Raw genomic sequence first — 25,122 nt, forward strand, 5'->3', positions numbered from 1 at the left:
AGTACAAGGAGAAACTGTGTTTCCAATGCGTTATACACGGACACTGTGAATTAAGGTATAGACAGCATGTTGATAATGGAAAATTGTATGTAAAATCAGAACAAGTACCCAATGAACTATGAATGTAAGATTCACTTTATAAACTGTGTTTTAGATGATCTGGATAGATCTGTAAGAAGGTAACTGCACTGTAATGAACATATCTTTTGTGATCAACATTTTATGCATCTTTAAAAAACAAGCAAAAAACCACAACTTATTTTACCCCTTTTGATATTTACTTTGCTTTGCTAGTCCTTTTATTCATATCTACTTCAGCTTATAAAAAAATAAGTGTAAAATTGCATCTTTTTGATGCTCCAGCTAAATACAGACTTACTTTTATTACTTATTGTAAACAGATATAAGAACAATTGATCTCAAAAGAAAATGGTTTTACAAACATTTTTAAAAATAAAATACTTCTTTTAAATATTTTTAATATATTGCTTGATTTGCTATCATTAAACTGCTTTTGGCATATTTGCTGCGTATCTTTCACGACACTCAGTAATACACTGACTTGTGTAGATTTCTAATTACTCTAGCACTGCCATAGTCACTTGGGTGAAAGGCATATATTTGTTGTTAAAGGAATACAACTAAAGGCAAGATGCAGTTATCCACCTAAGTCTACCATTTTACTGGAATTACGGATTTTTCCTGTAAACTTAACAGGTAGGTTGGGTTTTCAGGTTCTGACTTGTTTCAACACTGGCATAACTCTGGAGATGATGTTTGTGTGGGATTCATTGAACTTTGCTGTGTATCAGCTGGTTGTCTAGTACGTGCTAGCTATTTAAGCTTGTTGTTTAACCAGAAGTGACGGATGGAATGCATCTAGAGGGTGAGTCATCCTGTGCTAGCATAGGTGTTGGAGACAGACAGAAGGACATTAATTACCTGCTGGAATTCCTTGTTTTCCTGCCCAGAAAGTAGAAGGAGTTTAGATAACCAGAATTTGTGGTGCGATGGGCTATGGTTAGGTGAGATGAATCCTACACCTACCTGCTTGTTTGAGAGCAACCAGTGAGTCACTATATACATGCCTTTGAAAAAGCAGGAGTGTTGTAACTGTGCTGATCTAAGGATGCAATCAGGCAAGGCTTGCATGGGAGGCAATATCATTTATTAGATCAAACTGATAGAAAAAATAGCTAGGCTCTCTAGAACATATTCTTGTTCAGATCTCTTCTGTTAAAGTGATAATCTTTTTTTTTATTTATTTTCAATTATCTCTAGTTGAAAATATTTGATAGTCAAGCTTTCAACTGAATACGTTAGAGATACACTGCAGTAATTCAAAGACTGCCAAGCATAAGAGTAGACTAACTCCTCTTTAATTCTTCATTGAGAGGAGGTTCCCTCTAATCTTTATTCTCTTGCCAAATTTTTCAGGTCACATCTGACATATTTCTTACTCTTGGCTAAAGTTAAGGTGATCCATAATAAAAATGAATTTTCTTCTAAACTTGGATTGTCTTTTCTTTTGTGCTTATTCCTTACAGACTTCTAAAGTAAGGCTATATAAAAAATAACTTTCCAGTTCTTCAGAGGATCTAGCTAACGTACTATTCATTCACCATGTCATGAGAGTTCTATCGAAGGATTAACACGTATTCTGGATATTTTGATATGACAGTTTGGTAATTTCTGTGGCTGAAAGCTATTCATGGAGTGGTTTAGGCATGCTGCCGCAGTTCTCAATAAGACATATTTTTTCTACCATGTGCTGACTTGCTCAGTCCAGCCCTGTAGCCTATTGGTAAGTTGCACAATCCATCCAGTTCAAAACACAACTGTGACAAAGCAGTGAGGGAGGTGATGTTCCTGTTTCTGCGTTGTGCTCTTCCATTGTGTTACACCTCCTTTGCCTATGTTCTGTTGCTCGCCCTCCTTTAGTTTTAGAAATGCCGTGTTTCTCAGCAATCACACCAAACCTTGCTATTGCTTACCTGACTGCCATCTTCACCAGAATTAATGCTTCCCACCATGCTTTTTAGCTGTCTTCTAAACAATGACTCTAAATTCAATGCAGTCATTTTCCTGGTGTTCTTATGCACTGTAAACAGGTTAAGAGATTACATGAGTTTTTCTCAGATGACTCCATCATTCAACTAAAATCTTTAGCAAGATTCTAACTTAGGATATTCTATGATTATCTAATATTTTTCTAGGGTTAACTGATAGTTCTTTCCCTCCTTCTTTTGGGGGCCACCTCTGCTATCTTCTCCTTTTTGTTTCTCAGTTGAGCAAACTTAATTGTATTGGGAACTGTAAGGAACTTGGTTCCTTAGCTGACCTTGTCTTGCTGTGTAATCAGTATATTCAGCTGTCTTGTCATGTTGCAAGCACGATTAAAGTGACCAAAACTTGGTGATTTTCCTATCTTGGATCCATATGTATTATGGTTTCTACCAGTATATTATATTACTGTGGAAGGAAATGTTCACTTAGTTTGTATGTATTAGTAAAAACGTGTTATTTTTGTTTAATTCAGAATTTTAGAAAAATGGTTTCACTTGAGAAAAAAAAAAAAAAAAAACTTGTAGGATTTTTTTTTTCTTTCCAGTCTGTCCACACGTTTTTCACAGAATTCTGGTGCACCTCAGAGGGCGGAGTGCTGTAGACAGCAAAGTACTAAATCGGTTATTTTTTGCTACAAAACAATTTGGATCTTAAGTGTCCAGGGTAATAATTTGCTGTAAAATTTACTTTTGCATATTCACCAACTCCTTGGGATTTCCCACTTTCCTTTGACAGTTATGTAAGCCGAAGGGTAGGAGAACCTGGGTGCAAGGAGGAGATATGAAGAAAAAAAAAATCTCCTGCTGTACTTACGGAAAAATAGCGATGAAGAAATGTTCAAATGGGAAGGAAATGGGGTGTTCTACAGACATTCACATAAGTACGAGCAGAAAAAATACTCTGTTCTCTGTGGAAGCCATGTGTTCTCAGCAAGAAAAAAGGGAAGTTAAAAAAAGGTGCATCTTTTTTAGTTTCAAATATTACACCTCGGATTCAGTGATGGATAATATAAAAATATTTCTGTGCTTTCAAAACAGTCAGATGCTGGTTGTAAGGGATATTAATGGACACTGTTCTTTATCCCTGAGTGACAGAAAATATCAGTATGTTATCATGTGTTTCTGATTACACACTTTCAATATATTTTTCCCCTCATAGAGTAACTTTGTCTTCTTGGCCCTTTGTTTGAAAATACACTGGTTTATTTCAGATTCTTTCATGATAATGCTTTTCTTTGATATGCTTGCCTTTGTTCTGTATCTGAGTACTAGCAAGGCCTGTTATCAAGATGGGAAAGGCAGAAAAGTATTCTTCTTGCAGTATCTCTGAACCATTTCTGCAACTTTGCATACATAGCTTTTGTAAATTCAACCGTGGTATCAAAGAATAAATGTAATGCGGATAGGCTTTCAGGTGGTACGGCGAACTTCTGTCTGAAAATGTCTTAGAAATCCATACTCAGGTGGGTTTGCAAAAGAATTTTTTGTTTGTATGCTATATGGCACGAGATTTTCAGATTATTTTATACTTGGTATTGTTATTTGGTATCAAATAGCCATACTGAATAAAAACAAATGTATTTTTGGTAACTGAGGAACAGCAAGTTCTGGAGGGTTTAAAATAGATGACATACGATACCAATAATAGCCCGGTGCAGCTTAGCAGACCTGAGAAACTATTCAAAGGACAAACCAAAATGGAGGGCAGTTCTATACTCCATGCTTTCACTAACATTTATTTTGCCATTTTTGCTTTGTTTTGCTTCAAGCTTTTAATTAAGATTTCCTTGGCTCTGCTGACCCATTTCTATATTGTTAAAGGCAACAGAAAAGAGGCTGCCAGGATAGCAGAAGAGATCTATGGAATAGTCCCAGGTAAAGTAAAAATACTGGCACTCTAACATTTAGATATCTATTTGCTACAAATTTGTTGCTTCGGATTTTAAATATTGAATTGCCATAAAATGAGGAGTCTGTTGCTAAATGCATAGGGTGAATGTTTTAAGCTGAAGTGCCTTCCAGTTCTGAGGTCTTTGCATTGTCAGTATGTGTTGGCATGCTTTAGGTGTGCAAAATATGAGACTCCAACAGTTACCCTGCTAGAATGAGGACGACATTTGCTCAAGGCACTACAGTCGATAAAAAGATTGTTCTAGGAAGCAAGGCATTCGTTAGTGGGGGTTACAGACAGATCTACTAGCTTTACTGTCAGAGACTATAGGGATGAAATTTAGCATGTTGATATTCTGAAAGGAGATACTAGGAGGATATAATTAATGACTTCATGAATCCAAGCCCCAAATCCCCGTTTTGTTAAATCAGACCATAAAAATGAATACAGCTAAAATTATTCTGAAAAAAATATATGGCACAAGAATAGATTTTATTTGCTAGGCTATCTCATAGGTCATTTCACTTTTTTGTGGGGTTAATTTTCTTCCAAGTAATTTTGAAATTATTCCATCGCATCACTGCCATAGTAATGCGTAGACAGCCATTTGCATGTCCGGAACTCCAGTAATTAAAATGACACAATATTTTAATTTTACTACTAATGAGAACATATTTTCCTACTTGAAGATTTGTATTAGCGTTGTGACATCACAGATTTTTACATGACTCAGTTGTTGGACACTTGCTTCATGATGAACTGTGCCACCACGAACAGGCACATGAAAATGAGTGGGTGTGAGATGGCCACCCGAAGCAAAGATATTAAGATCTGCTCATAAGAAATGTAGCAGAAAAGCATTCCTTACAGAGCATTTATATACAGGATTTTCTGTCTCAAGGTTATTGACTTATTTGCTATTCTCTGGAATATGATTCCAATTATTTATTGCTGTCACTTTTTCTGAAGTGCCTGCATGCAGTTGTAGACTAAGGCGTGACAAACAGCAGTTTTTCCTTCATACAGGTTTTTATCGAAGTACCTTGAAGTTTAGCAGACTACAACATATTTTTATCCGCAAGTTGCCATTTGCAAAAAGCCATTAAGGATAATCTTTCAAAATACAAGATCATGTGATGCTGTTGCTGGGGCACTGGATTGGATTACAGGCAGAGTTTCACAGCCTCTTCTCTTTGCAGTGAAGTAGTGCAGAAGCAGGGCTCCTTAACTTATCTGTAGAAGTCTAGAAAAGACACGGTGTCTTCCGACATGTCACTCACTGCTGTGAAGGGAAGATGTGCCCCGTATGGGAACTATATTTGCCACACATTTCAGGGAGGTAGGTTGCTGTGGCTAGCATGGAAGTATGCAGCAGCATGTATTTTCTCGGTGAGGCATGTGTGTGCATACACATGTATTTACAATGCATGTGAAATGCGTTTCCACATACTATACAATATGAATAGGAATTTAATTAAGGCACTGTAGCTCTATTATCGGAGTTACCTCTGAACCCTGCTGCTGGATACAACCCATAATTTTTGTCCCTTGCAGTGTTACCAGTCTTCTAACTTTCTGAACTGAGCTTGCCTGTTTCACTTGTCAGCATGAGGTTAGGTTTTTTGGATGTTTTCAGGCAAACCTCTCTCCATCCCTGCCTGGTTCCTGTTTTCAACATTTTACCCGGCAAATCCTACTTGGTCCTTAAGAAACTGGTTGCATAGCATGCTGACTGGTTCTTCCATGCCAGCTTCCTGCCCTAGGAGCCTAGGAACAGCTCCTTACATAAATAGAGACAAAAATAAAAACACTATTTAAAATCATAACACCATGAGATGAATTGCATCCCACCTCTAGAGTGGTGAAAGCACACTGCAAGAAGGCCAAGGGCTGCTGAAAACCTGGTAAAGCCAGAGAGTAATGCTGGCTTTAAGCCAGAGAGTGGAACAGATCCTTTAGGTCCATCTCGTCTTCTCCTGCAGCTGCGTGGCAGTCAGTGGCATACAGGCACAACGGCCCCTGCATATCTCTGGGCTCTGTCACTTCTGCCTTGGCCAGTGAATTTGCCATGTGCACCAGGGTGCCCTTTGTTGGTTGGGCTTCTTGGGCATGGCAGTGAAGGCTTGAAATAAGGTCTCCTGTGGCCAAGGCTGAAATCATTGCTGAGTCCTTGGCCTGAAGTCCCCAGGGATGTTTCTGAGCTTCTCATTGAGATCTCTCTGCTTCAGGTTACACCTGAAATGGAGATGAATCACCTTTTCCTTTCTCTGGTGTGCTGCATAGCTGAAAATATTAAACAGGATATGGGTTTCAAGTACTATGCTTGTAGGGTTACTGTACACCAGGGCATGAATGCAAACATTGGTATTGCTTCCATCCTCTGGCACTATAAATGCACTCACTCCACTTGAGTTACATTTAATATGGGCTAGCTGGCTATAAGTGTAGGTAGTAACTAGGCTAAGGGTTTTTTGTTTTGTGGCACTTGAATAGATTAAGAAAAAGAGCAAGCTAGCTTGCATGAAGGAGTCTGCACAGTTCAGCAACTCAAAATGATTAAGGAAGAGAAGTGAAACCTCAGGCAGGATTTATTTTTTTCATGTCTGTTCTGAAACCTTCTAGTGAGGAGGAGGATGAAATGTGATACCTGCTAGTCTGAGCTGGAGGAAGTTATTTATGAAATTGTTGGTTTGGGAAATAAAACTGCCAGGGTCATGCTAGAATTGGTTTGAGGGACAAGGTGTCTGAGTGTCTCCCTCCTATAAGACTCTTAGTAAAGTGAAGGGGAGCCAGAATATGGGTCATTTGTGACAAAAGCTCCCTAGAAGAGACAGAGGCTTGTATTTTTTTTTTGTACAATATGAGAACTGCAGGGCTCTGAAGTCCCTGGGTGAGTCCCAGCAGCACTAAAGTTATAGTCTTTCCTGAAGGGTGTGTTTAGCTGTTTTTAAAAGTTCTGCCAACAAGCTTGTGTTTAGGTCCCTTAATGAGTGGCCTGCTTTACTCGTGAGTGCTGAGCCCTCAGCTGCTCCGCTGAAATCAATTTATCAACAGTTTCACTGCTGACACTGCATTGATTTTCAAGCCTGGTCTGCATTTACATGCAGATGCATTTCCCTCGTCCTCCCAGGATCTCCTTTTGTTGCGTACCTGAATTAACTCTTATGATTTTGCTGTTTTAGGCAGCTGGGCAGACAGATCCCCTCTGCATGATGCTGCCTTCCAAGGACGCCTCCTGTCTTTGAAAACCTTGATTGCACAGGTAAAAGCCTACAGGTAAAGACAAGGTTGGGAAGCAGCGTGGTTTCTCTTGAATGGTATCTGCAAGTCAGTGAGCAGGTAGTAGACTGCAGCAGTGCCTAAGAAATACAGTCATATAAGTGATATATCCATGTGCACATCTTTAGGCATGCATTGGTTTGCTTAGACAAGATGCTGAGTACAAGCCCAGGACAAAGACTGCTACTGCTTGTAGCTTGCTGTATAATAAACAATGATCCTCGGGCTCTTCTTCAGTGATAAACAGTGCAGACTGGGCTTGAAGAGAATAGGAACAATATATATGTTATATATTTGGAGTTAAAAAAAAAAAAAAAGTTGTAAGAGTATGTCTTTATAAAACAGCAAGCATGGTGTTCCTAAAGAGAGAGCTGTCAGCCTGAAACCCTTTACTCCAACTGTAACCAAGAGTTTAGGCAAGAGGGGAGGAAAAGATATATATTAGAAATGAAAACAGGTATGAAAACGGACAGCTGTGAAGGGTGAACTATCCTCCTTATCATCTTTCTTTAAACCCAGCTCCTCAATCTGGCACAAATGAGTAATCTCTTCCCCACAAATCATGGTCAATAATTTTCACCAGTGATGGCTGTATGGAGAACAAGGTGAGCCTGCATCTCAAATGGGCAATGTCCTCAAGGAGTGGAGCTGCTGTGGCAAAAGCCTCTTCTCCAGACATTTATCAAGGCACAGCTGCAGTCAAATGAGGTTGGTGCCTAACCAGCAGTTAGAGCACGTTGCTGAGGGCATTGCCCAAATGCCCCTTGAGCACTGACGGGCACGGGGCAGCACCCAGCTCCCCAGGAAGCCTGTTGCGGTGTGTGACCGCCCTCACGGCAAAGAAACGTTTCCTGATGCCCGGCCTGAACTCCCCGGCGCAGCTCTGTGCCGTGCCCGTGCCCTGCCAGCGGGTCCCAGGAGCGGAGGCCGGCGCCTGCCCCTGCGCTTCCCCTCCTCGGGAGGCTGCGGAGAGCAGCGAGGTCGCCTCTGGGCCTCCTCTCCTCCAGGCTGGGCAGCCCAAGTGTCCCCAGCCTCCCCTCACAGCACATGCCTTCCAGCCCTGCCGCCTGCTGTGCTGGCCTCCTCTGGGCGCTTTCAGGGACCTCAGCAGCCTTTCTGTGCTGCGGAGCCCAGAACTGCACACAGTACTCGGGGTGAGGCCTCACCAACACTGAACACAGCAGGAGAATCGCCTCTTTTGACCGGCTGGCTGTGCTGTGTGTAATGCACCCCAAAATGGGGTTTGCCCTCTGTCTGGCAGGGCACACTGCTGGCTGGTGCTGAGCCTGCTGCCGACCAGCACCCCCAGGGCCCTTTCTGCCGAGCTGCTCCCCAGCCACCCGGCTCCCAGTCTGTGCCTGTGTCCGGCTTTACTCTGTCCCAGGGCAGAACGTGGCATTTCCCTCTGTTAAAGAGGTCCCTTCTGGCCCCTTCTATCTCCATCTGCATTGACTTTACACCATCTTATTAGTGGGAGCCGCCCAGTGTTGTAGTTAAACAGTGGATGCCCCAGTTGTTCACTGGTTGTGGTTACACATGGGAGAAGCACCTGGTGTGGATATACGCTATTTAGTTAATCTACCCTTTCTCCTTCTCCTGAGAACATTAATTTCAGGAGTGAATGATGAGGGTCCTTGCTGATGAAAATAGATTGAGGTAGCAATGTCTGTGGAGAGTGAAATGGAGCTGATTCAGAGCAGTTTGATAAATGTAAGGGCAAAGCTCTTCATGGAACAGTATAACCATTGCTCATCGCTTCCCAGGTGGTTATGCCATTAGCCTGAAATGAAATATGGAGCTATACTTTAGGGTATGGGGCACTCAGAAGTCTCTGCCTTGGGACCAAGCTCTTAAAAAATCCAGGACAGTTTTTGCTTCCCAGGGGATGCCCTGATATAAGGGGCTGTTTGTGCCTGTGTGGAAATGGGGCACTGGGGTTTTAAAGGAGCTCAAGGACTCACCAATGCCTGTTCCAGCACCCAAAGGAGTATCTTATTTTTCAGATACACTGGGAAGAATGTAAAATCATACGAACACGAGGCTTAATATCAGTGGTATTTGGGAAACAGCTGTTTTAAGATGTGTAATTTGATTGCCATTTACTAATCGAGGGGACTACTGTTTTGTCCAAGATATCAGTTCTTATTTTTTCATTTGCAATTAATGAATTTCATTTGTTAAATTTATATATGAATAATGAAAAAGAATAACTCTCTTCTTATCAGGCACCTCTAGAAGACATTATTCTCGAAGGAGCATACTGATCAGTAAATATGAAACATCTATACAATGTGAAAATTGAATAATCTCAACATTTTTTTAAGATTTTATCTGTTCCCTTGGAATCGTTGTAACGTGTAGGAACTTTGTGCCATTTTTTAGCCACAGCCAGCCTTTGCATTAATAACATTTTCACATTGCTGAAAAACGATTGGTTTTATATCATAGAATTTCTATCCTAAAGTAATTACAGTGGCTGTTTTTAATGCTCATTGCAGCAGGTTTGGTGACTTTCAGAGTGTAACGTTGCTCGCTTGTATTTATCTCTACCGAAAGCATTGCTACCGGCTACCAGGCGGTGCATTGCTGCCATCTTGTGAGCTGCCTCGCTTACAGCACGTTGAGCAGAAGGGGAACAGTGCTACATGATATAGGATGTCAAGTGTGAAATGAAGCTGCTCCCTGGCCTGTTCTCACACGTGGCTGTGAAATCTTACTTACGAGGAGATTAGGCTGTATTTTGGGGACAGCACATATGGCAATTTCTGTCTCCCTGGTGAATATATCTGCTGTCTGTTTTTGTGAGAATAGATGTAAGAACTGTCACTTAGGGAAATGCCTATAATGAGGCGTGTGTAATTCACAGTTCTTTTCTTCCAGCGTAAAACAACTTCTGGGTGGTCAGATAAGAGGAACAGATCTGTGGGTGAGATTTGTCTCACCTCCATTATGGGTCTACTTTACTATACCTGAATGAACCACACTGGGCACCCCATATAATCAGTGGATGCATTTTCAGGATACAATTCATTCGATCTACAGCTATTTCAGGATGAGATGAATCACATCATAAGGGTGTCTGCTTTCCCTACTGATGGAGCCGAGCCAAAGGGTCCAACCAAGCTGCTGGACCACCACCGTTAGCAGCTACCCTTTCTGGTGACAACCACGAACAGCAATAATGTGACCCGTGTGCATCCCTACCCCTGTGCCTCGCGGTGTGGTGCTCTCCATCCAGCATCCAACCACTGCTGGTGCCGTGGGGTTGCTACTTGGCTGGGCAGGTCCTTCCCCTCACGCCCTGTGCTCTGCCTTGCAGGGTTTCAATGTGAACCTGGTGACGACAGATCGGGTCTCGGCTCTGCACGAAGCCTGCCTGGGTGGCCACGTGGCCTGTGCGAAGCTGCTGCTGGAGAACGGTGCTCAGGTGAGTCTTGGGGCTGCTGGAGGTCTGGGTAAAATGGCTTATCCCTTGGTTTTCTCTGTAACGATCATTGGAATTGCCTCCAGTCTTCCATGGCGTAGTTTGTGAGTCTCATATAAGTAAAAACAGACGTGCTTAAATCAATGTCACAATTTGTCTGCTAATAAAATACCATTTTGTCCAGCTGGAACTAAGGTAGAATACACGTTAAAAATGGAGATACAGGAATAGGATGAGATATATGAGAACATATTTCATTTGACTGAGTTACAAGTTTTTCAAGCACAATTTACATGGCAAGAAGCTGTGAAACACCAGAACAGGCAATCAAGCTATCCCTTGCAGAAGAAAATCCATTTAGCTTCCCATACTGTACCATATTTCAGTCCTTTTGAAAGATGGGAGAAAAATAAAATTCTGCGCAGTTTTGGTATACAAACGGTGTTATCTTTTTTATAATTTAGGGGATCACATCTGAACTACCTGTTGCTTACTTAAGAAAACAGCCTGTTCCTGATATAATATATATAGTCCCAGAGTTTTGTTTTGTTTTGTTTTTCCTTTCCCCTCCCTCTCTGTTCATAAATAAAACCAGCAAGCTGTTGTCTGACTTCTGGGAGAAAACGTTCTGTTTTTCTGCTCACCTTTATTGCTGTGCTTTTTTTTTTTTTTTTTTTTTAATTAACAAAACCATTTACTCCACAACAGCTGTTTTATCCATCTTTCCTCTTTTACCAGTTAAACCAAAGCCCAGAGGAGAGGGAAACCAAAGAAGTATTTTCTCTTCAGTTATCTCCTTGCTTACCCTTGCTATAAGCTTGCTTGAGTCTCTGGCGCTGCTGTAAAATGATGCCAACGGACCTCCAGTGCCCCAGCAGCTCTAGCCAGACCTGCCCCATGAGAGTTTGGGGGGCGCAGTGTTGTAGCAAGAGATCTGTCTGAAATATGGACACCCCAAAATACATCCATTCCTTTCCTTCTGCTGTTTTTGAAGCTGTGTAGGATGGGGGATTACTTAGCTTGACAATGAGCAAGAGGGAAGGAAGATCGAGCAAGGGGATGGGATTTGCAGTGACAGTGCTGTTGAAACAGTCTTGGCCAGAGCCCTGCCATTTCACAAAGAGCAAGCTGCATTTTGGGGCTCCAGAACCTGAGCAGACAGACAGACATCCTCATGCTGCAGTGCCTGGCCTCTTCCCATGCTCTGGAGGAGGCACTGAAGGGTAGGGGCTGCCTTCTGTGCTGCTGCAGCTGCCCCAGGAGGAGCGTGACCTCCCGCCGGCTGCTGTGCTCTTGGGGTTTGCAGGAAATGGCCAGGGCAGAAGCACTGGAAGGGGCAAGGAGGGGCCTGTGACTGTGGGAAGCACACCTTGTAAGAAAAAGGGTTAACTTGTAAGGTGTCGTATACAATTCAGTAGGGCAAATGAGCAAGGACGAATAATATTTAGAAAGCTATCAACTGCCTATGGTCCACTGCTGAATTACCCAAATAACTCAATAGTTTTTTAAACATCTCTGCCTTTCTCCACTTTACAGGCAAAATATTTTGCAAACTGAGTATTTCTCCCCTGGTTCTTCCACCGTCTTGTGATGCTGCTCCTGTTCTTTGGCTGGTAGCAAACTTTGGCTTCTTTAGTGGCCCAGGACTTCTCCAGCTCTCTCTCTCCTATCTTTTTCCTCTTCTCACTGATTTGGAAACCACACAAACTGCCATGAGCTTGCATGATTCATTGTACTTTCTCACTTTGCCACAAAATTAAAGGCATGCAGATTTGCTGCGTAAATTGCCTCTGAGGGCCTGCCAGGCAGCCAAACCTGGCAGCTACAGTGCTGTGCACGGCACAGCCTGGGCACTGTGCTCTCCCGGTGGAGAATGACGGATGGTGGCTCTTGCCAGGTACCTATGTCAGAGGTCAAGGACAGAAATTCTTTCTGTCTTACACACAAACACACACACTCACATGAACACAAACCCGTCTGGCCTCCTTTTCTGTTTGGGATTAAGACTATGTTTTCGTGAATGTGTTATCTGCTGGAAATGTGTTTTCAGGTGAAAGTATTAAACATGAACTATATTTTCATTTAAAAAGCGAAGTCATCTGAGTGTATAATGGATATGTGTTAATGCAAAATAGACAGTCATAACAACACTCAAGTTCTCAATGTAAAAAAGAAATAATCTGCATTTTCTGAGCACCTCCCAGCAGGCAGTGTTGCTGCCTTACAACACTAGCTGTCTGTGAGAGAGGGCAGAGCTCAAAGTAGAATGTTATATGTGCTGTCCCATAATGAATGACTCTGAAAATTGCAAACAAAATCAATTCTGAAATTAAACAAGGCAAGCATCTTGTTCTGGTGCATTTTCGTTGAGCATATGACGCACACTGCAAGGGCGTTCCTCCTATATTGGATTATTCTGAGCGTGTCCTGCTGTTTCAGGTCAACGCAGCCACTATTGATGGGATCACTCCTCTGTTTAATGCCTGCTGCAGTGGCAGCGTGGCTTGTGTCAACATGCTGCTTGAATTTGGAGCCAAGCCACAGCTCGGGAACCACCTTGCTTCACCCATTCACGAGGCAGTCAAGCGAGGTAATGTTCAGGGTGGGAGTGAAGCTAACAGCAACGCAATGAGGAATGCATCTCTTATTGACTTTAAAACATTCTCTCCTCCATCCCCTCCCCCCCCCAAAAAAAAACAAAGAAAAAAATCTACAGCATGGATAAATATGCTTGGCTTATTCCCATCTTTTCTTCCTCACTGATTGTATCTGGTTGTATTCTGCTCTGCAGCGCTGAAATTAAGTGGTGGCTCTTTTTCACCACACAGGTCACCGAGAGTGTATGGAGGTCCTTCTGGCCCACAAGGTTGACATTGACCAAGAAGACTTGCAGCACGGGACCCCGCTCTACGTGGCTTGCACGTACCAGAGGACAGACTGTGTCAAGAAGCTGCTGGAGCTCGGTATGCTTGCAGATAGGGGCTGGGAGAGACCTGGGGTGGTGTGAGCCAACACAGCTTATCACCCTGGGTTGCCTCTCCAACACAAACATTACAGAGATTTCTGCAAGAGATATTTGGACAGCCTGAATTTGTGAGACGATTGAAATTTCACCTGTATTCATGAAGAACTTAGGATTTCCTTACTGGAAAACTATAGTTACAGAGACCTACCTGAGACCATCTGAATATGAAAGTAAAGCAGAGTTTGTTTTCTAGAATGATGTCAGGAAACATAGAAACTATCGGCCAATATTGATGACCAAAATCAAGTCTTCTGATTATGAAAAAATTAACTGCCTTGCTAAGCATTGACTTCATCTGCTTCTCAGCTGATGATGAAGATAGTAGTAAAGATGCTTGAAAGTATAATCCCTGTAGGGTCAGGCACAATTTAAGAGCTAGAGTACATTTTTGCTGTCAGTGTACATTTGCTGATTGACACCTGCTGGAAGCATGACCCTGCTGTGAATGGCAAAACCTAGGGCATGCATTTTGTTTACTGTACTCCCAAAATTATTCCAATCAGATACCTAAAGAGTTTTTTCTCCCTTGCCTCTCCCTCACCCATCTCCCTGTAACTAAATTAATATAACCTATGTCAGATTGTGTGATGTTAACAAATTTACACAGCGTGTGATAGCTTTTGATCATCTACTGGGTTGAAAGTCTAAGAATTTCAGTGGTTGCTCAGCCCTACCTGCTGCAGACTCAGTAGACATTTATAAAGCAGGTATTTGTTCAGATGAGTTTTGAACTGATGGTCGTGAGAGAAATTAGGAAGGGCTGGGTGCCACTGATGCCCTTCAATTGTTGAGGCTACTGGCGGAAGCCAACCTGTGTGATGCAGGGTCAGAAGGCTCCTGCCTCCTCCCAGTGCCAACCACACACTCTTGTTTTCCCAAGGAGCCAACGTGAATGCGGGGAAGCGATTAGACTCCCCTCTCCATGCGGCGGCAATGAAATCCAGTGTGGAGATAGTTGTCTTGCTGGCAGACTATGGTGCTAACCTGAAAGGCAGAAATGCAGATTTCAAATGTGCCCTGGACCTTGCTGTACCCAACAGCAAAATAGAGCAGGCACTCCTACTTCGGGAAGGTAAAGGTTTCCTTTCTTCTTCTTCTTCTTCTTCTCTCTCTCTCTCTTTTTATTTTAATAGAGCAGTATTTATTTCTTTTACCTAAGTACTTTTAATCACTGTTTAAAAAAGTAATTCCCTATGTAAGTCCTCTACTGATTTCAAGCTTGTAGCACAGGCCTACTATGCAGAAACAAGCAATATCTCTTTTGTTGCTACATCTGCTGCACAATATTAGTTTTAGTAAGTAAATTGGTCGGTTATTCTGTGCTTTTCTTTCCAATATATGGAAGGAAAGTTATTTTTATTGACTAATCAGGACTCTAAGGACTGACGATTGAAAATTGCTGGGAGAGTTTATTTCCTGATATCAACACAGCTATTTTAGTAGCACCATCTTGTGTTCAGCCAAGCACTCTGACTCAACATCCAGATTCCTGAAGAAAAAGGTACAATGAATGAATGTTTGTGGGGCTGCAGTCCAAGCACAAACCTGCAAGCAAGTGCAGGAAGGCTACAAGTAAGCTGCAGTGCCCTTTGTAGCTTACTTGCAGCCTCCCTACAATATTTGTATTTATCTTCCCAGTCTACTGAAAGCAACTTCTGAGCAGAAATGAATCTAGCTCCTCTTGCGCCATTTTCACCTGTGCCACATATAGCCAAAACTTGGTCCATCCAATAGTAATATTCCTGCGATATGGACATGCTGGATTAATTCCCCTCCAACCATTTTTCCAGCTTGTTCATGCCCACGTAGCTGGCCTGTGCTCCTCGGGCTATGCCTTTCCAGACACAGCTAGACATAGACACAGTGCGGACACCTATATGGCATTTTCAGTATTTGCTCAAGAAAAAGTCCAGAAAAAAACTATGCATGCAGAAAAAGGTTTTTAGTGCTCAAAAGTTTAAAGTTGCTGAAACAGTTTAGACTTAATAAGTCAATAATAGTTTGATTATAGTAGATCTCTTTAACATCAACGAGTTGTTGTGTAGTGCTTGATCTGATTTTCAAATCTTGCTGCTGTTTGTTGCCTTTTGACTTATACTGGGGGTGGGGGAGCTTGTTCTTGCTTTTATTTTATTTTATTTTATTTTTTCCAGGTCCTGCCAGCCTTGCCCAGCTGTGCCGGTTGTGTATCAGAAAACGTCTGGGTCGGTCGTGCTTATATGCAGTCCCTAAGCTGCACCTGCCTGAGCCACTTGAGAACTTTCTTCTATACCGATAAGTTTGTGACTATATTTACACTGGAAAAGAAAGAGGAACAAATGGTTGTTTACTCCAAAATATTATATCAAAGGAAAAAAAAAAATCAAAGACATCATTTACTGTATACTCTGGGTACCAAACATTGCTGCTGAATGTGTAAGTCGAAGCCAATGGAAAACACCTTTTCACAGACACTGAATGGTGTCATGGATTCAGTTCCCCCACAGTTTGTTACCAAACCCACTTATTGCAGGCTGAGAAATAGTACATGAACAGCTCACTTGACATGTGTTTGTAGATGCAGACATCCATCCAGCCACAGACACATGCAGAGATTTCCCCTGCATTTAGTGTTATCTAATGATTATGTCTTGTTTTGTTTTTTGTTTGTTTTTCCTGTAATATCTGTGCAGCTTCTTCCTCTTTTCTCTCCAGTCTCACCGTCAAAATCAAGGTAGTGGCTGTTATTCTTCCACTAGTGTGGGAATGAAAACCTTCAGCACTTAATGTCAAATGTATTTATATACTTGGCATCTTTTGTCCTCTCTGACTTTGCTTCCTGTCACCTCTTTCCCGTGTCCTAGTGGAGTAGTAGTGACTTACAGCAGGCTCCATCTGTCCAGCTGCCTCATATCTCATCACCCTGGGCCCAGCTGTCCTCAGTGCTAACACATCTTTTCCTTCAAGGTGAGAGTGACATTACCAAGTCAAGTGCCGGGGCTTGGAGTAAGCCCACAAAAATATTTGTAAGTCTGAAGAAGAACACTTGTCTCTTCTAAAAAATCCTTCTAAACTATCTCACCTGAGATTAGGCTCTGGTTGTTATACAAATAATTTTTCTTAGCTTAAAATGAGGGCAGAACTGCAGGTAGTTTCATAGGCACAGTAGGCCAGCTTTCAACGTCTGTCCTTTGCAAAGTTTAAGGAAAAGCAAAGGAATGAGTTGCTTCTCTCCTTTTTGCTTTGAATGCTCTGACATTCCTCAAGATAAGTCCTCAGACCGCAGATCAATAGAGAAGCAGGGTCCCTAAGGATGGTTGTTCATCACTCAAATGTTCTCTTTGTTGGTTATTGTCCACCAGGAGAAGAAGTTGGCAAGCTTGTCTGCTCCTTCATCACTTACTCTGGAGTCTCTCATCACCTCCCTGGCAGAAGGGAATTTTAAACAGCGATTCTGACCACTGTGTTTAAATGGTTTAAATATTGTCAGGGTTTGTAGCTTGGACACAGCAGAGCTAAAACCACAGACTTCTCTGAGGTGAGATACGTGGGACCCAGTGACTGGTGCAATGCCTGAGTGGTTCTGTAAAGGTTTGTTTATTTTTCATGCGGAAGGTGGTTCTGAGGGCAGAAATGTTTCTGCACACCTGAGTTTTGGTGAAATGAAATGGGCAATGGCGTTTCACCAGCTTTAGTAAAATAGGACATAGAGGTTAAAGGAGAGTCTGCCTACAAATATCTCAGCTATGTGTTGAACCAAGAGGCCTGTAATTTTTCAGATTATGAGGCACAGTGGTTTTATTATGAGCTATGCATGCTAGTACCAGTTTTCACTGCCCATACATGAAGTCAGGGGAAATGAGCCTGCAGCAGATGGTATAGGAGACTGGCTTCCAGCAGGCGCTGAGCTGCTGTCCCAGCTCCAGTAGCATCAGCCTCTGGTCCGGTGCTAATCCCTTAATTTCACCGTGACAGTTTCCCTCTTGAGACGGAGGACTGACCTTTCCTGTAATTTCTCACGAATCATTCAGCACAAGTAAGACAAATTGTGCTCCCAGCAGTTCATGAGACTATACCTGCAGTGTTATAACTGAAAATGAATGTAGTCTTCAGCCTGTGAAAGTAGCCTGTGTTTGCACATATTAAATGCTATCTGACAGCAAGAACTATTGCCCATAAAGTCTTCTGTGACATGAATGACCTTGTATAGTACACCATATCATGAATCTCAGAGATTTGAACTCTAAATTCTCAAGAGTCTCTGAAAATCAAATGCTATCAGGAAAGAAATGTCTATATTAATTTAATGTCAGCAAATCTCTCTCAGTCTTATCTTTACTGCCAGCTCACCTACTCTGTTTATAAGGCGGCAGTCAGAATACCATCTGCTATCCAAATAGAGAGACAGAGCCTCAGCTGTGTGGGTTGTCAGACTTGTATTGCAATCAAGGAGCGAAGACAATTTATGGGATCTATTTCAGAATGTGTAATACCGAATTGATTTCCTACTGCGATCATCAATGAAAACAGTATTTCACTTGCATAGGATTTTAAATTGAAAAAATGTATCTTCATTAAGGAAATGCAAAGCCCATTCAGCCTCTCGGAGAGCTTTATGTTATGAAGTAGCAGAAGCTGCCCTATTTTATTGCTGATATTAGCTTTCCATCAAAAAATCACCTCACCTTTGCATCCTCCCAGAGACATCATTCTTCCTGAAATTCCATATATCAGAGATTCCGGGGGAACAGAACTTTAATAAATCAGGAGTGAAGTTTAGAAGTCTTGATGTTAAGCAGTTGCATTGGAAACTTTACCTAGACTTTCTTGTTCTTATCACAAGTGTGGTTCAGACTAAAAACTACACATTTAATTTTCATTGGCTATACTTTGTGTTGTAACAATGCACAGAAATATTATCATGGAAGCAGCTGGAGGTTGTATTATTTTTTTTTTCAAATACGCCATCTCATGTGAAGATAGGGAAACACTGGTTTAATTTACTAGGAGATTACTGAACCTTGTTGGTGATTTTTCCAAATGAGTTGGGAAAACATCTGTTAGGCGTAGATACAGCTTCTCTTTCCTAGGCAGAAGATGGCTGACTATCCTCACAAGGTCTCTTTTCTTTAAAATGGGTGACAACTTTCATGCCATTTTATGATCATTGACAGAAACCAGTTATTTTGGAGAAATATGTCTTTCCTGGGAATGTAGACATTTTTTTCTGTGTTGCAATGTCCATTGCTATACCACATGCATATGACTTTACCCTCAATGACTGCCAGTACTATCTGCTTCAGTGAAGCATATCTCAACAGGAATTATTACACAATATCCTGGCTAGAGGAAAAGTTTTTTGCAAACCACAAGCATTTGGTCGTTCTAAGTACGGACTCTGACTTGCAGCTTTGCAGCATGAGCTTAGGGTATGAATGCTCAGCAGCCGTAAAGTCCTCAGTCCCGAGTGCATTTTGCAGAAATGTCTTGAAAAGGTTACTTATGAGCAGTATTAACCCCAAGGATTTCCTTTTATTCTTCTCAGTCTGTTGGACCACTTTCCAGTTTTATTATCCATATCTTATGAGCGAGCAAGTGTGGACTCAGAAATGCTGATGACGTGCAACTCACAGATCTCAGACTGATCAGATGTTGCCTGAAAGCTGTCACTCATTACCTAGTATGCCTGTCATTGGTTGTGATCCAAAGCAAAACAGAGTTAACTGGGCTTTGTATCAGCCCTGTATTTTTCTTTACTCTAAAATAAGCCTTCATATCTATGTTCTTTCTAGGAAAAGATGCATTTCCATGACTCTAAATTTTTTTCCTCACTGTATCTTTTCTCATACTACCAAGCTCTTGTTCGTAAGCATATCTTTCTTCATCAGCTTCCTTCTGGATTCATGTCTTTCTCCTCTGCCTGTAAGAAAATTTTTTTTTAATTTCCTCCTTGAGCAACACGCCTCTTCAACAGCAGACATTTTAGCGAGGGTCAGCCTGTTTCCTTGTCAGATGTGTTACTTCTCTCACTCACCAAGCTGCTGTCTTTGGGTTCCCTACTCCACTCCATCCCTGCACACCTCGGCCCTCCCTTGCTCTGGGGATGGCACTGGTGTTTGGAGAGATGTCATCCCCTTGGCACATTGCTCTTCAGCTGCCATGTCCGTGTGGGACTGCATTAGCCACCCTCTTCAAGCAGAGCTGGAGCACGTCATTTTGCCATGCTGAGTGCTGTCTGGACTAACTCCAGGCATGGCACCACTATTTGTTTGCATGCTGGCTGCACATAACTGGTTTTCACCATGTCTGGTCACAGCAGGAGAAAATCTGCAGATGTTTGCAGTTTGCACTGGCTTGTGAAGGTGGTTGTGGGGATGCTCTTCTTGTTCCCCACCTTGTTGCTATTTCAGCACCTTGGCCCAAGACCTGGTTCCAGGCTGCCTGGTAGATTGAGAGCACTTTTTTCCAGAATCATCTGCAAGCAGTCTGGCTAATGAGCCACCCACCTCCCAAGGGACATATGGCAGTGAAAATAAATAGACCAACACATTCTGAAATGGTTTAATAAACGCTATTTATCATGGTAGGCAGGAAAATAAATATTACATTCTAATATGGTCCATAAAAGATCCACATTCTGGTCTCCTGACCAAGCTGTGGAGTTCAAGCAACTCCCAGAAAATCCTCTCTAGGTCTCAACTCTTCATAACAACTGTGCCAGTCCCTGATTTTCTGTCTATCCAACTGAATCTCCCACTCTCATAGTGAAATTAAAAAGTGAGGAAAATGTTAAGCTGCTGCAATCGGTGGCCACCCCATAGGAGCTGAAACTCCCCACATATGCCTTGAGGTGCAGACACCCCCCTGCCTGGGCACGTGCAAGACTCAGAGGTTGTCTGTCCTTCCCTCCTCTTGTGATGGGACATGCTTATGCCTCTTTGGATGGTGGTACCAGGGGCTCATCTCCCCCCAACCTTGTCTTCCACCAGGGAACTGCAGCCTGGTCAACAGCCACCTCATGGTATGTAGTCTTCTGTTTGCCTCTGATGTTAGACGTTTGTGTTGTGCCAACAACGTCCAAATCTTTGTGAAGGCTGTCCAACACATTTCCATCCCAAATCTCACCTGTCTCCTCCAGAACAACTCTGCTGTTGGCACTTAACAACCCTCCAGTCCTCACTGGGTGAAAAACATCAGCGGTGTGTCCCAGCAGGGCGTTAGGGCAAGGCTGACTATTTGGCCCCATTCTAATGAAAATGAAACACATTTGCTGACCCTTGGCTGAAAGATTTGGCTGACCTGTATGCTGTACTGACAGTTTATGATGCCTTTGTATATTTTTTTCTGGAAATTAACTTTTTTTTTGCACAAGCCAATTGCTCCTCATTGTGATTTTTTTTTTTTTAATTTTCTGCAAGAGATGTATACTATCTTAATGTCAAATACAGATTATTCCAAACAGACCTTCTGTCTAATTTGCTTTGTATTTCTTGAAAATCTCTTTATCCTTGAAATTGATACCATTTGCAGATACTCGTGATATGCATTGCAAACAAAGGGAAAACTACACCCGTTTTGGAATTGAAAACTGTTCAATAAAAGGTATCAGGAATTGTGGAAGAAAACATAATTTACATATTCAGCTGAGAATAACATCTGGAAGGTGGGAGAGATGCATTGGCAGAGAGTATTATTCTAGCATTTTGGTTAACAAGTCAGTCAAATCAACACATTAGACAGCAAGCCATTGCAACTAATATATTTATGTATATATATATATATATTTACCAACAGTGGATGAAGTCTCATGTGTGGGAGATTCCCTTTTCTTCTTATTTTTCAGTTGATTAGACTTATGTGTGCAGAACTTTCTATCATGGTAATTTGAGCAACACTATTGTATTGTAAATATCAAAACTCAGCACATAGTCAATGTAAAAATTTTTGTCATTACACACCTAGTTGGTGACATTGTCTTCTGCAAGTATGGGTTTCCAAAATCACAGACACATACTTGGCTCACTCTCATTCAAGCACAAAACTGAGGTCTGAGAAATACAATTAAGTTCCAGCTATGCTAAAAAAAAAAAAGGAAAGAAACCAGATATTTGGTATAGAAACATGGAATATCCCAAGTTGGAAGTGACCCACAAGGATCATCAAGTTCAGCTCCTGGATTTAATGTTTTTAGCTGTAAGATGTACCAGGCTCTATGGTGACTCGGAATAGGGGAAAAATGAGACTCCTAAGCCAGTCTTTGAGGGCAAGAGAGGGCATGAATAGGGTTTAAACACATGCTTTCCTGAAATACTCCAATGGACTAATATACAGGGCTCTCTAGTTTCATCTTTTCTCCCAGATGTAGGGATTCAGCGGAAAATATCTGAAGACACAAAGAGAGAAGAAGAAGTATTCCATCCTGTATTGCCTTTTCAGGCCTGGAGGCCGTGGCTATTTCATCTGAACTCCTCCGCAATGCAAGCTGCAGAACCTCACCCACCAATTGCGATAACCCAGACCGTACCCTGGGCTACGGTGCGCTTTACAAAACCTGTAGGCATAGCAAGCTTCCTTGCCTCACCAGCCTCCCAGGGAGCCGTGCCACTGCTGATGCCTCCCCAGGCCAGGGGAGGATGAGGATGGGAGGCTGCCTCCTCCTTCACGTGCATTTGCCCTTGCCCAGAGCTGGAGATGCTGACACAGCTGTGTGCGGCAGTGCTGGAGGTGTTGCATGGACAAAGCCAGATGAGTTCGTGTCTCAGATTCTGATAACCCAAACCTTTAGAAAAGAAGAGGACACATTAGGTGAATAATGACAGGAACTGCCATACCGAGTGTTGGTTTGGGGCATTTGGTAGGTGAATTTTGCTGCATCCTGACTTTATTCAGCTGTATGTTACCTGGGACTTGCTGGCAGTACATTTTTTGTAGTGGATGGTTCATTTTTCTGCCAGGTCTAGCTGCTGGTTATAAAGGTTAATGTGCTGTAACAACACAGAAATTAGACAGGTTGGGAAGAAAGGGAGATTTAGAGATTTCCAGAGAAAACTTGTTCTAACATTTGTTTTATGGTCTAGGAGTCTTTGTGAGTAAAATATGTTTGTTTGTTTGTTTTCGCCTAGTAAGAGAAGAATTAAAGGCTCCCCAGGCCTTATGACTTACTCATTTTGTGATGCCTATGTCACGCTCCACCAACTTCACAAGCATTAATCCCATCTTTTTTTTTTTTTCCTTTTTTTTTTTTTTTCCCTATGATGGTGAGGAATATTCATTTTGCTTTGTATTTGGAAATCGGTAATGTATGAACTAAGTCCCAGAGAAAGTTAGTTTAGAGCTAGGTTGCTGAACATTGTTGTTTGTTGCATTTTTCTTGCACCAGATGCTGACTAAACATTTGTTTTACCCCAGTCACAAGGAACAAATGGGTATAGGTGGTGACAATGGCCCGATTTACTTGAAGGAAGGTGTAGCAATGCCCATGAGGGTGTTAGCTCTCCATAGCAGGGTTTTCAACAGTGGAAACACAACATACTTCTTCATATTTAATGAATTCATCAAAAAAGTAATGACTATTTATGTCAACTGGGAGCAAAGTACTAAATGAAGAGTACTAATAGCAGGGTAACACTGAGGACAAGGCACATGATGTGGGCATGTCCAGCATTTTACAGCATTTTCAAATATTAAATCAGGGTATAACTCTTCCAAAATCTGTTTATATTTATATGTCCATGTGGACCTTTGGGAATTGCTGTTGTTTAAAATAGTGTAAACAGAGGTGCTACTGTTCCCTGTTCATGCTGTCTCCACCATAATGTAAGCTGAAATACTTTAAGGATACTGCCCAGAGGCACATTCTTTGCTTACTGTTTGTATCTCATTATCTTTCAGGGAGACGCTTGCTTTTAACTGTTTCAAAAGGTTAGCTCCTGCTGCCTGTAGCCTGAGGTGTGTGTAAAGAAACTTTGACTTTGTCCCAGGAGCTTTGTGCCTTCCATCACTGAGCACTTGTCAAAGCCCAATCAACCCCGAATATCCGAGCTGGCTCCTAATTAATGAGAAAGATAATTTAGATTTGCTATTTGTGCTTTAAGTGTCACTATAGATCTACAGCAAGGCATATGTATGTGACATGGGGTCCTGAATAACTACAGTTACTGAGGAATATGTTTTTGGTTCAGGGTTTGCCAAGGTTTCAGTGAAAAGTTTCCACTGAAGCACATCAACTAGTAATGCCAGCTTGTTTCCAAAAGCAGGTTCCCATGGGCTGTTGGCTTAGATAGGACAAGAAATTCCACTCTGAGCCTAGTGGTGTATTTTTTTTAATCTGTATTTTTTTTTATTTTTTCCTATAAATTAATGTTTTCCAGTTCTGCCCCTGAAGCTCTCCCCTTCCACCCACCATGGGGGCAGGCATGGCAGCAAGGCACCACAGCTGCTCTGTGGGGTGTCCATGGGGACAGCAGTTTGTTTGACATTTATTAAAGCATTTGTGCTGAAATAACTCGTTCTGTGCAGATTTTTTCCCTGTCTGCTACTCTGCCATTGTACATGGGTGAGAAATACCTAGGCTTTTCTTGCCTGCAGCAACTTGGGAACAAGTATATTTTGCTACTGACCATGAAGTCACATGAGGGTTTTTTATTTATTTATTTGGGGCGGGGGGGGGGTGTGTGGGGGGGGTGGAGGAGAAGGGTGTCTCAGGTATTGCAGCTAAAAAGGCTCATCCCTGAGCTATTTTAACAAGTTAATTCTCTTCACCAGTGTAGAACTCAAGCAAACTCAAGTTTGTTATCAGAAGAAACAGCAAGGTGAGGAATGAGGAGGTACTCTAGATCTTCAGATGTCTGCCCCAGTGCTGTTACAAGGAGAGAGGATGAGAAAACAAAATTTGGGTGTAACGTGCCCTAACATGCCCGCCTTTTCAAAATGGAGAATGATCCGGACAACTCTTCTTTTGTGGTCTGCAGCTGAAGACAACCTCCAGGTCTGCTCTGAAGATGCTGCACACATGGAGATCTGTCCCATGTAAGTGGCCTGAGGGAACGCAGAAGCACATGGGTCTGGCCTCTGCCACCCCCCTGCATCATGTCCTCTCACCAGGATGGGAGCTGGGTGCGTGCCTTTTCTGTCCTGCCACCAGCCAAAGGGCAGGCAGGGTCCTGGGGAGGCTCTGCCATTCCTGGTCATGGACACAGGGGACAATTCCTGGTCTTTATGCTTCAGCTTTGGGTAAGCCTTGCAACCGGTATGTCAGTTTCCAGAGGTGATTTCCCTTCTGTCACAGTATCAGACCTTCAGATAAGTGGCCAAGCTGGATGGGCAGTAACTAGGAAATGCCTGCGCACTTGTCACTGTACTCAGGTCATAGTCTGTTAGGAAGGAATATTCTTATTTCTACAATATCAGCCTTGTGAATCTGCATTCACTAGCTCTTTCAGAGGATCTGCAGCCTCAT

At 42.2% G+C, this 25,122-nt stretch overlaps 1 protein-coding gene across 2 annotated transcripts; it reads left to right on the top strand.

The window, feature by feature from the left end:
* Positions 1–471: 471 nt before the first annotated feature.
* ASB11 (ankyrin repeat and SOCS box containing 11) lies at positions 472–21,124 on the top strand. Of its 2 annotated transcripts, XM_080575391.1 has the most exons (8): positions 472–1,804; positions 3,836–3,941; positions 7,140–7,219; positions 10,556–10,663; positions 13,100–13,250; positions 13,489–13,623; positions 14,566–14,757; positions 15,839–21,124. In XM_080575391.1, the coding sequence occupies exons 1-8, from the start codon at positions 1,712–1,714 to the stop codon at positions 15,961–15,963; spliced, it is 990 nt and encodes a 329-aa protein (XP_080431517.1). In that variant the 5' UTR covers positions 472–1,711; the 3' UTR covers positions 15,964–21,124. The 2 variants fall into 2 exon arrangements, with proteins under 2 accessions (XP_080431517.1, XP_080431516.1); XM_080575390.1 differs by having other exon boundaries at positions 472–3,941.
* Positions 21,125–25,122: the final 3,998 nt, after the last annotated feature.

This window comes from Anser brachyrhynchus, assembly GCF_964034855.1.
Source record: "Anser brachyrhynchus genome assembly, chromosome: 1".
In the NCBI taxonomy this organism is placed as follows: domain Eukaryota; kingdom Metazoa; phylum Chordata; class Aves; order Anseriformes; family Anatidae; genus Anser; species Anser brachyrhynchus.